The 12,084-nt window shown below is 35.7% G+C and overlaps 2 protein-coding genes across 7 annotated transcripts; one reads left to right on the forward strand and one right to left on the reverse strand.

The window, feature by feature from the left end:
* The first annotated feature begins 151 nt into the window (after positions 1-151).
* Positions 152-3,304, forward strand: LOC120003058 (metal-independent phosphoserine phosphatase). Its single transcript, XM_038851956.1, has 6 exons — positions 152-303; positions 799-879; positions 1,729-1,857; positions 2,080-2,142; positions 2,430-2,554; positions 2,949-3,304. The coding sequence occupies exons 1-6, from the start codon at positions 208-210 to the stop codon at positions 3,139-3,141; spliced, it is 687 nt and encodes a 228-aa protein (XP_038707884.1). The 5' UTR covers positions 152-207; the 3' UTR covers positions 3,142-3,304.
* Positions 3,058-11,920, reverse strand: LOC120003057 (protein DETOXIFICATION 45, chloroplastic). Of its 6 annotated transcripts, none has more exons than XR_005469241.1 (17): positions 11,756-11,920; positions 10,620-11,004; positions 9,919-10,061; positions 8,086-8,229; positions 7,801-7,973; positions 7,362-7,497; positions 6,708-6,804; positions 6,524-6,624; positions 6,031-6,194; positions 5,346-5,417; positions 5,085-5,201; positions 4,888-4,983; positions 4,681-4,802; positions 4,200-4,257; positions 3,983-4,070; positions 3,714-3,852; positions 3,363-3,613 (listed from the first exon to the last, which is right to left on the reverse strand). XR_005469241.1 is itself a non-coding variant. In XM_038851954.1 (15 exons), exons 2-15 carry the CDS (start codon positions 10,949-10,951, stop codon positions 3,165-3,167), a joined length of 1,761 nt encoding a protein of 586 aa, XP_038707882.1. In that variant the 5' UTR covers positions 10,952-11,004; positions 11,756-11,920; the 3' UTR covers positions 3,058-3,164. The 6 variants fall into 6 exon arrangements, 2 of the variants coding, with proteins under 2 accessions (XP_038707882.1, XP_038707881.1); XR_005469242.1 differs by having other exon boundaries at positions 3,983-4,098; XR_005469240.1 differs by lacking the exon at positions 3,983-4,070.
* Positions 11,921-12,084: the final 164 nt, after the last annotated feature.

Below are 12,084 nucleotides of genomic sequence, written 5' to 3' on the forward strand. Positions count from 1 at the left end.
TTTCATTTCATTTAATAATAATAGGTTTATTTTTCCACTAAAATCTCTCCACGTCATGCTGATCTAACAGTTCTCTCCTTCTGGTCCATGAATCAATGAAAACCAGCCACGTGGAAAGAGGATGTCACCGTTTTACTGACCTGAGATTTTGTGGAAGGAAGAAATGCAAAACAGAAACAGTCTTCGACGGGAGGTTGATAGACGGAAATGGAGGAAACGGTGTCGTTTTTGAGGAACCGATACTGGGTTCTTCGGCACGGCAAAAGCGTACCGAATGAGAGAGGCCTCATCGTTTCCTCTCTGGTTTGTCTCCCTTCCTCTTTTCGTAGATGTAAAATTTATATTTCACAGATATATTTCCGGATGATTTTTAAAATTTATCTCCTATATGAATTCTTAGGCTTTTGCTCGTTCTTTTATTATTTTGTGTGGTTTTTTGCGATTGACTTCTCAATTTGATCGATTAAGTTTGGATCATGGTGGTGGTTGTCATGAATTCTGTTTTATCTCACCATGTGTTTCTGTGGACTCTTCAAGCTTATAATTCACAAGTGGTTGTCTTTGTGGCCTCATTGGGTTTTACATTGTAAGAGAGACTGCAATACCCATTTGGTCCTAGTAAAACTGTAGGTTTTTTTTTTTGCAGGTTTGGACTGTGGTATAAGGATGTCTACTTGACAATGAAATGATAATGAACATTGGTTCTGTGCTTATAATTACCATAGTTACATAAACCAAAGCGCATCTTCTTCAAAATTAAGTTCGGTGCAGAATAACTAATGGCTAGCATTTTGACAGGAAAATGGCATGCGTCCTGAGTTTCAATTAGCATCTGAGGGAGTCAGTCAAGCGCAGTCAGCTGGGGAATTATTCCTGAAGGTATCTTTTCTTAGTATAAGATTACTTGTTCGAAAACTGTTCCTTTCTTCTTATGAAAACAAAGACAATAGAGGTTAAACTTCATATTCTACATGTGTTGTGGTATATTTAGCCTTGAATGATTTATAAGGAGGCTGTCATTAAAGCAATCATGCTGCAACCTAGATTTTGATGTAGTTTTTTTTATTTTTTTATTTTTATTGGAAAAGAATTTTATTCACAAGGCACCAAGCAGGTGCATCAAGGTTACAAGGAGGGAATACAAATAGTCTCAAGAAGATTGTTACTAGAGCACCAAGGCTTTAAATTATAACAAAAGAATAGACATAGGAACCAGCTTCAAATTCTTCTTTTTTTGTGTTAAAGTTGGACAGAGTATTCTATGCCATAAGCTTAGTCTTAATACTGCTCTGCTCTGAGGAGCCCAAAGCATACCAACAACATATCATAAGATATTCCATATGGAGTTAGACCAGGTACAATGCAACATGAGGGGGAAAAAAAAGAGTAACGCTGTTCATTGTCAGCATGAGAAAAAACATGAGGTCTGCTTAGTTTTTTTGAATATATTGAGTTGAAAATTTATGAAACCCTTGTAAGTTGTAAGATTCTCTAACCCAAGAAACCCATTAATTGCTGTCATCTTTATTGATTTTCAGTCGTAATGTGAATGGGGAGAATAAATTGGGAGTTTTACTGTTTAAGATTTTCAAAGGCATTGGAAGATTCATGCTGTTGATAATTTTCAAACATGGTCATTGTGCATATTTCATTCATGGTGATCTTCGCATTTTGAAGGGAGAAGAAAGAATTTCTTCGTAAACATTTGTAAATATGTTACTTGTGTAGGAGCTGACGGAAAGCAATATTCCACTTGAAAATGTCCGAATTTGCTACTCCCCTTTTGCAAGAACGAGGCACACTGCTAAAGTTGTTGTGTCTGTTTTGGATATTCCATTTGAAGGCCCTCAGTGTAAGGTGAGGTAATCCACCTTCTTAAGGATTTATTTGATGCAATGAAATTGGAGTAAGCAAGGTTTTGGTCAATGATTCGGTACATACCTGACAAAAATACAGAATTGAAAAAACAAAATTATAACTCTTTTTTTTTTTTTTTTTTTTATCAGGAAATTATAACTCTCTTGCCTTCTCTATATGGGTTATATCTCTGCTAAACATGCATGAATATGTGCTGGGCAGGTGATAGAAGATCTTCGGGAGCGTTATTTTGGCCCTTCATTTGAACTCATGTCACATGATAAAGTAAGTGTGGTATTACAGGACTATTTATTCAAAGAACATAAGAAAAATAAAAAGGATGACAATCTATTATATTTTTTGGCATATTTATGCTAAGGAATTGGGGGACTTGGATTCTGCTATATGATTAATGTATCAATTATGTGGGGCTAAGTTTGATGATATATGTAGAAAATTTAAGCGATGGTTCTGTCATAGAGAGAGAGAGAGTTCCCCAGTGTTGTATGCTTGTTTGTTTCTTTCTTGTTGTGCCATTTGCAGTAGATTGTCTCACTTGCATCTATCAACAGTATTCAGAAATTTGGGCTGTTGATGAGAAAGATCCTTTCACAAGACCAGACGGTGGAGAAAGTGTTGACGATGTTGCTTCGAGACTAGCTGATGCCATGACAACTATGGAGTCAGAATATGAGGGGTAAAATGCTAATCTTTCTTCGATACAGGGAGCAATAGTGGAAGCATTTTAAACTACTCTCACCCTCTCCTTGATAGATTATCAATTTATCATCATGAAATCCATTTCGAACACTTGGAAACATGGTGTATGTTGCATACTTGCATTAGTCCATTGAGTTTGTGCTGATTATTTGTGTATAAGTTGTCATTGTTTAATCATTAGCAGAAAAGAGGTAATTAATTCAAATGAATGATCTTGAAATTAGTATTAGTTGGCGAATCAGGCCTTCTGATTAGAAAACTAAAACAATTATCATGCATGACTAAACTCCTTTCTGTTCGAGTGCCAATGGAAGAACTGTAACCCTCATATACTTCCTTCTATTTTGCTAAAGATCTTTTCTGTTCTGCAGATGCACAATCTTGGTTGTTGGACATGGTGATCCACTTCAAATCTTGCAAACCATACTAAATGAGGCTAAGCAACAAGCATGGAACGGTTCCGACAACTTGGCATCTATAATTCAAGCAGTCCGAGTTCCTTCTGTTTTGTCAGTGCACCGGAAGTTCGCCTTGCTTACTGGCGAACTTCGAGCAGTTAGATGATCAACAGCTTCAACAATTCCTGATCAAACCTGGGCAAATAGTTAGTTGAAGTTCAGTCCAGAGTTTAATGTATTTCCAGACCCGATTTTTGGACCAAGATGTGGAAATGGGTTCCCCACAAATTTGAGATTGGATAATTATATTGAAATTGCTACTTATGAATGAGTACATGTTCATCCATGCAATTGTGCTCAACTGAAAGACCAGAAAGGTGGAGAAAGGGTCTTGCATAGGTCTTGAGCCTAAATTAGTATAGAATGAAACAAAACGGCAGCACAACAGGAAAATCAAATTGAATCCATAGAATACAAGAGTTTTTCCCAGTACGTATACAGCCATTGAATTCACTCATATTCCACTTCTGAATATCTCCCTCATTATACATGTCGACACCCACCTTGTTTGTAACGAATTACCATTACACTTCCAACAGTTTGTTAATCAGATCCACATCTCCCTCATTAGCTCTTGCCTATGTAACCCTTCCAAATGTATTGGTTGTTATCATTATTTGCCAATGAAGAACATTCAAAAGTAACATATATTTATTGCTGAACAGCAGTAAAAAATACCTGTGATAGATTACTAATTGAATGTCGAGAATGTTCTCAAATCTGAAAGACAAGTGTATAAAAGAATTTATCAAATCTAATGTCATACTCTTGTGACCATCGAGCAATTATTCCAGACTCCATCATCTCAACGGGCAAGCTGAAAAAGATTAGGATTAAGCTTCAAATTATCTGCTGGGCAGACAGAAATCGGATTAGCACAAAAATCTTTTAAATGGATAATAACCTAGGGACAACATACCACCTAAGTTACGAAAAGACTAACCCACCTTTTGACAAGAGTAACAAAATGGGAACTTACTCCAACTACTATCTTTTTTCACCCAGGTGACTGACACACACTGGTATCTAATAATACTGCATTCTAGATGAACTCGAGTTATTTCTTGAACCAAAGACAAAGATCATCAAACTGAAAAGGAACAAAGAAAAAGACAAAAAGAGGAAACAGAAAACAATAGATCAGAATGAGGAACATCCACTAACCTTAATAGTCTGCCAGTCCCTGTGCATGAACCACCACGGACCCGACTTGGATAGCAATCTGAAAATAATATTAAGTTATCAGCAAACAAGAGCAAAAAACATTGTATCAACCAAATCCACACAAGGAGAGACCTTTGCAGGCTGTCACTTTCAAGTAACTAGAGGAAATACAAAAAACTTGAAGGTGAAATTTTGAACTCGCTTTTGTAAAATGCAATAAAGTTCACAAAAGTATAGTGTAGTGTCATAAATTTGCGGTGAAAGAAACATTCAACATTCAGAAAAATAAACATTGTTAAAGCGACCCCCGGCACACGTTAGTACACCCATTAATTAAGAGCAAGAGCAACACAAATGTGCACTCAAAGATAGCACTTCCCTTGAACTTACAAGCCTGCTATAAGAGTATGTTCGTTATAATTTTAGGATATAAGGTCTTCATAACTATGTTCACAAAGAAGATAAACTTCACATGAATTACCTGAAACAACCTGCAGCCACACGCAAACCCATAAAGATGACCAAGCCTGCCCATACCCCAGGAAGGCCAACAATTGAAGGTGCATAGAGCAAAAATAGAGATGATATTGCACCCACCAACATCTAGTCAAAGAGATCATCATGTGCAACCATCAGACCAAGAAATAGGGCATCTCAGGAAATTCATGGGACGAAAAGTACAACTTACCATAGAGCGTGCTGCATATGGGAAGTCCGAAACACCATAATGGAGACCATCAAAAATAAAAGCTAGCGCGTTAATCGGCTGACTAGCACAGACAAACTTAAAAAGAGTTTAAGTCAGATCATTGTATATGTCAAAATCCAGTAGAAACTTAAAAAGAAATTCAAAAAGACGCAATCAACAAGTGTATAAGCGTCTACCAGTATCCCAGTTCTGACAACTTCTAAGACATCAGGATCCTTGGAAAACAAGGTGGCTATAGAACCAAAAGATAGACCCAGAAATGCAGCTAAGAAAATGCCTATGAGCAATCCAATCTGCACAAACATGCACATCAAGCTGTGGGAAGAAAAATGCCAGTGGATATCTGATACAGTGAACCTAGAATCTAACAGAAATCTTAAATGTCAGTTTAACAGAAGGTCTGACAACACACGGCCAACGTAGACCAGACATCTCACCTTTAACACATAGTTAGCAACTTCTTTTACGGTTTTATAGTCTCCTTCAGAAAAAGAACTTGCAATTAGGGCCTACAAAAGAGAAAACAAGTTGAACATCAACAAGATGTAGCAGGTTACGAATTAATATGCCCATAGTAAGTGCTGGAGCCCGTATCATGTAATTTTGCATTATAAATAGCAAGGCTTTCGAAAATTAGAATCCATACATCACACGCATAAAAAAAACCCTGGAAAAATAAAGGAAATCTTTTTTTCCAAAAGATTCACACTTTTGCTGTAACTTTTCAATTGCATGTGTACTTTACCAGTTAACATTCATCTTATGTTTAACTTCTTAATTAGTCAATTACAATTATAACAAGTCTTCTGTGCTTCACTATTTCTCCGCCTAATCAGATCTAACAGAAATTAAACGGGATTATAGGGAAGAAACAATCAACTATAAGTTAAAAGATAAAGGTAAACAACACCCATGCAAGAGGCTCCCGCAGTGGGCGAGGTCGGAGACAAACTAGATGTACGTAGACCTCACATAATATGTGGGGATGTTTCCTGGAATAAAACCTGTAAGTTACACCCTTGCAACTCTACCACTGGGCCACATGGTCGCTTGAAAAATGATATAATATCACGAACCATACTACTAATCTAATAACTGGCTTGCTCGAAGGAAGTCTAATACCTGACTTGATGCAGCCAGAGCATCTGAAAGAAGTGATACGGCCAACCATACTTGCAAACATATCTGATGTGCAGCCATAGCCACTGCACCTTGACGAGCAGCCATGGACGTTGCCAATGTCATGGTTGTTAGAACAGCAAGTGTTCTTCCAATAAGAAAGCCACCTGAAGAGAGCCATTATTGATAAGTACGCAATTGGCCAAACCTTAATAAAACAGAGCAGATAAATCATACACTTTGGACCAGATGAAGATATTAAACATCATTTATATTATCTGCATGGCAAACAAAAACAAAAGTGAAGACACCATTGAGTCAGTCCACTGACTCAGCACATGCAAGTCAATTAGAGCATATTTCATACTCTATTAGCTGCAAATTAAAAAAGAAAAAAGAAAAAAAGAGTATGCGAGCATCTCTACGAAGAGAAAATAAATGTATAATAAAGCTAGCTTACAAAAGTTGGGAGGCAGAGAGAGAGAGAGAACTTCACCAGATTTCATATAGACTCCAAATTGGAGTGCTCCAACTTTTGGGGGCAGTAATATAACTCTTTCATTCAAGTGCCAAAGCATAATACAGGCAACAATGTATCTGCAAATGAAATTTTAGCATGGGTACAGTCGAAGAAAGAAGACCAAAAAGAGTAAAAGAACACTACTGCATAAAAAACATACTGGGACATTACGGTGGACATTGCCGCTCCAATAACACCCAATCCCAAATGATACATCAGTAAGGGAAACAAAAACACGGCTGACAGATTGCCCATACCTGCATATAAAATACTATGTCAATTACTCCAGAAAAGTAATTTTTGACAAGAAAATTTTATAAACATAAATAAATAAACAAATAACAATATAATATTCTTCAAGCAGTACCAAAATTGAATTTTCATGGTGCTTCAACCAAAATTTTGAACTGTATTTCACCACCAACAAAATCAAGCTGCAATCTCAATGTCAACTTTCTTACGCAGAAAGTAGATTTGTGGAACGGCAGATCCCAAACATCAACCAACAATGAGTGTCATATTTAGCAAGTGAACTTTCCACTCACATGGCTAAGTTCTAATTCAGAATTATACAATTACTTCTACTAAAAGAAACTGTTCACCAAAATTCAGGGAATGCCTAACCAAGCCCTTCAAAAAAAAAAGAGCTTATAGATTGCGTTGTTAAGAACTAAAATCCAAAAGAAATTTAGAAACCACAGCTACCTAGCCCCCTCAACCTTTTTTTTCCCAGGTATATATTCCTTTCAACTATTTCAAAAGGAACTACCAGAATAGAGATTGGATACCTTTGAACATTAAAACAAACACTTGCCTAGACATACGACAGGAGTCTTTGTATCCTTGAAGCCACGAAAAATGCCTTGAAGAGCTAAGGAAACTACAGTTGCAGGAGCACCAAGGGCTCTTATCCGAAGAAATCTTTCAGCCGGAACACGCATTGGTGAATCCTGTTGAGAAAGAGAAAACATTACCGGAAAGCATCATCTCATTGAAGAATTTATCCTGTTGTTCAAATAATGAATTAACACAACTGATAATTAGAGTTCTCCAATGAAAATACTGCATAAAACACAATCTTCCCTGTGGTCAAAAGTGCACAAGTAATAAACCAATGAGAGGAAAAAATAAATAAACATGCACATCACCATATGTACATGCAAATAATTAATGTCCTTGTATGCCATAGCATGCACACACACAGGGGCGTAAGATCAGTTATTTTGCATAAACTACATAAATATTAGACTTACTAACGATATGCCCATCAAGTTAAGAAATGAAGCAGAACCCAAAAACAGAGCTGTAGCCTCAAAGATGCCAATGCCGACTGCTAGAAGCAAAGCAGTAGATACAGAGGAGAATTGCTTTCTCTCAGCTAACCCATCTTTAGGTTTACCATTAGTACTGTCAATTAGACAACCACCTATTGCAAAAACAAAGATAGATAGAGATGTTTAATCAATAGTTTCCAGAGCCTACATCATTGAGCCATAGAAGCTTATTAAAATAAAGATCATCAAACGATTTGCACTAACCAGAAGCAGAACTTTTTGTCGAATTTTTAGAAATGTCTTCCGCAACAAATGATGTTGCAACACTAAGAAGAGGTATATTGAAAAGCTTTGATATATTATTAAAAATTGCCATGGACACACCAGCTGAGCCCAACTCCACAGCGCCTACATAAAGTACAAAGATTAATCATTTCATATATACTCTAACACAACAGAGAAAATCCCTCTCAACTTTTCATGATTGTAAAGGGGAAGAAAACGGAAAACAATATAAAAAAAAAGCCTGTTTGGTACCGCTGCTCTTTTGCCTTTCTATTTTAAAAAAAAAAAAAGAAAAAGAAAAATGGTATTAAAGAATAAGGAAATACATTGGTGAAATCCTTTTTTCCTTGAGGGCCCAGTTTTTTCTATGAACTCCAGAACATAGTTTCTAGTTTTATTGTTACCATTTTTCAATTGGTAATTCTCAAGTAAAATATAACCATTTTCAACCTTCACTCTCTATCTATGCCACCAAGCAACACAGGACTGAATTCAGTAAGCAACTCTGGTAACCGATCCTGATAGCAACTATAGAAAATTATTCTAGTTTGCATCTCTAACAACTATGTTTCAGCCCAAAAATAGATTTATATGTATATATCAATTTCAAATTTTCAATACCCTTCCCTTGTTGCATCATTAAAATTTCAATATCTTTAAGATATAAGTGGTCAAACAACTTTAAAAATATAAAAGATAAGGATTAATACTGCAAATGGACCTTATTGAGCAGTTCAAGTTCAAGCTTCACTAGGTCAATTAAAGTGCAATTTTAATCAATCCTGAATTATAAAAGCTCGAATATAAGTATGAATTTTATTAGGAATTCAAGCTTGACTTTAAACATGTGATGGTTGAGTCTTGAGCTCACGTTCAACAACATATGCATACAGTATACATCAGCACTGAAAACAAGCTTTTAGCCTAATTGTACCAACTCCTTAGGACTTGAACTAGGACAAGGTACAAGTACTTTAAAAAACTAATAATACAAAAAAAAGGACTTTAAAATCAGCTCTAATCATTTATATCTAATATCTATGAAAAAATTTACATACACGTAGTATTTTGCTAAAGAAAAATAAAATCTGTTAAGCAGGGCTTGACTTTGAACACACAAACTCAATTGGGCAAAACCAAGCTTTAGATTTATTCTCATTCAAGATGTGCTCAAGCTCAAAAGTGATGTTCGAACCAAACTAAATACAGTTTTAATTAAGTTGAATCCATCCATATATGAGATCGCCTTCATGCAACTATCTATAGTCCCTGTAAAGTAGAGGGTTTCAAAACATACCAAAACTGAAATGAAATGGTTTAAAAAACACAACAAAGAAAACCATAAACAGGTTTTGGAACAGAAATACTGCAACAGTATCAATCAATCTCCAATACAATATTTGATTCAAAATTCCAGGTGAATCAAAAGTATGAGTTCCCATATGAATCCAAGCCAGAACAACTGAAAAATATACCTAATTTGGAACCAAAGTACTCTTAGAGCAATAAACAAGTAAAATAACTGCTAAATCAGTTTAAACTACCAATAAATAAAAAGGATGTTTACTTTAGAGAAAGTAGAAGTTTCAACACTTAAGGGTATCCAAAGGGCAAGGAACAGTAGCAGCACATATTAGTGGCTGAATGAAAAGAAATAAAACCATTTTGAATGTAATAACAGACGCATTTAAAGACCCTATCACATGACAGCCTTTTAGGCTTCTAGACACCAACCAATCATTGCAATACAATTTTGGCATATTGCATTCAAATTGTTCTTGCAATAATAGCATTAAAGATTGCTGATCATACCCAATCTACCAATATAGGCAGTCTCCATAAGTTGCGCTAAAGGATCAATAGCCTGCCCAACCATTGCAGGCAAAGAAAGCGTCATAAGCTCGCGTTTGACATTAGAAGCACGTGCTTCATTCTTAGGTATTCGTCCCAATTCGCTGCAAATTAAGATCAAAAAAGCTTACATAATAATCATCATTTAGGTGCACTGGTACTTCACAAAGAAAACATAATATTAGCAAGTTGCTCACTGGCACTTCACAAAGCAAACATGACAGCAAATCTTACATTCTGGGAGACAGAAACTCTCATCCTTTTAGTGCTTAAATAAAAAAAGGACGGAAATACTAGCAAGTCATTTGTGAACACCAGACACATGACTAAACCTATTTACACCATTAGTTGATCCACAGTAAATTTGCTAGCTATACTCTTTCACCTAATATATAGTCTGATATCTGGCATTGGCAAAAGGGCAAAACTTAATTAGCAATTCAATAGCTATGACCATATGGGAAGGTCACAAACAGAAATATATAGTCTTAGTCCTTATCTTTCAAATTTCAAGTATTTAACAAAAATAATTGATTACAAACAAATATTAGAATTTAGCAAAAAGACATAATTCAACCAAATAGGAAACCAGCAAAGAAACATAAACCAATGAAGAGTAAAATACAGATAAACGATGGAGGATTTTTTTTGGGAGGTCTTACTTGTCTTCCTCCTCTGAATTGCACAAAGACTGCTCTTCTTCAAAATTTAACCACTCCTCTACACCAGCAACACCAACACCAACACCAGAATCAGAACTCAACTGATCATGGACCACTGGAAAACGGGGCTTTCTACGATGACCCACCAGTGGTGACAATGAATACATGCACTCTGTTGACAGGTGACACTTTGACTTCACACCTGAAGAGCCCAATGCCTTACCAACTTCGCTTGGATGTACCTCTGAAATCTTTTTCAACCTCTTCCATTTATCACTTCTACTTGTAATCCCACTAGAAATTTTGCTGCCACATAGTTTTGTTACCGGCATTTTCAGAAATTCTATATTATTTCAAATTTTGATGAAATTTTTTTAGGGTAACGCTGCAAAATGTAAAGGCAGCGTGTCAGCATTCAAATTATCAGTCAACAAAACTTCTGAATTTTTTTGGATCATAAGACAAAATTGTCCATCCAATCCATAAAAATAGAAACATATCCAAGCAAACTCCTTCACAATTCAATTAACCATCCAATTCATAAAAATAGAAACGCATCCAAGCAAACTCCTTCACAATTCAACTATCCAAGCAAACTCCTTCACAATTCAAAACTTTGTGAAAAATATTCAATCAAAATATTGAATTGTCAGAGTTTAACAGGAAACAAAAAAGAAAATAAATAAATAAACTATTTCACCAACCTAGAGCAAACGAGCAAAAGGATTATACGAAATCAAATAGATATTGTCATATTGCAGAGATGATAAAAAAAATATATACTAAAACCAAATATTCCACACATAAAAAAGATTCATACAATTGGAAATCGTGAAACCTTACTGATTTCCGTTCGAGTAGATAACCGAAAAACCTCATTTGAAAACAGAGCATAAACCGCCAAACAAAAATCACTGAAAAATCCACAATTTTGTAGTAAAGGGAACTTTTTTTTCAATAATCAGTAAAAGGAACTTACAATTACGAAATAAAAAGGGAATACTTTACCGCAAAATCCATGCAATATAGAATTCAAAGAAAGAAAGAAACGCTTTGTTGTTTGGTTCGCTGTAAAATGAGTAAACGAGAAAGGAAACCTAAACCCAAAATGAAAACTAAGATTCAACCAAAAATACCTTTGCTTTCCGTTTATGTTAATGTTTAGGGTTTTAGCATCAGCAGATAAAGGGCAGTGAACTTCGTTCCAAGGTTTATCGCCATGCCCGGTCAGGAAGCGTTGGGAGAACGAAACTGCCGATTGGAACAATTTTAGGAAACCGTTTTGAGTTTGCCAGTTTCGGCCTTTTGGGCTAAATTGGACTTTAAAATGAGCCTTGTGCATCGGCCTTCCTTGGGCCTGGAAATGGGCTTTCATTTCGTTCCTTCCAAGTTCTAATTATTTTCATCATTTTGCACAATCCCATTTCAAAATATATATATGAATATTTTAGAATTTGGATCCCTC

This window comes from Tripterygium wilfordii, chromosome 7 (genome assembly GCF_013401445.1).
Source record: "Tripterygium wilfordii isolate XIE 37 chromosome 7, ASM1340144v1, whole genome shotgun sequence".
NCBI lineage: Eukaryota > Viridiplantae > Streptophyta > Magnoliopsida > Celastrales > Celastraceae > Tripterygium > Tripterygium wilfordii.

Coding starts and splice junctions, on each gene's coding strand:
- LOC120003058 (XM_038851956.1), top strand. CDS start 208: ATGGAGGAAACGGTGTCGTTTTTGAGGAACCGATACTGGGTTCTTCGG. Junction 304..798: donor GCCTCATCGTTTCCTCTCTG/GTTTGTCTCCCT, acceptor GCATTTTGACAG/GAAAATGGCATGCGTCCTGA. Junction 880..1,728: donor CTGGGGAATTATTCCTGAAG/GTATCTTTTCTT, acceptor TTACTTGTGTAG/GAGCTGACGGAAAGCAATAT.
- LOC120003057 (XM_038851953.1), bottom strand. CDS start 10,951: ATGCCGGTAACAAAACTATGTGGCAGCAAAATTTCTAGTGGGATTACA. Junction 8,230..9,918: donor TGCCTATATTGGTAGATTGG/GTATGATCAGCA, acceptor TACTTTATGTAG/GCGCTGTGGAGTTGGGCTCA. Junction 7,498..7,800: donor ACTTGATGGGCATATCGTTA/GTAAGTCTAATA, acceptor CTTTCTCAACAG/GATTCACCAATGCGTGTTCC.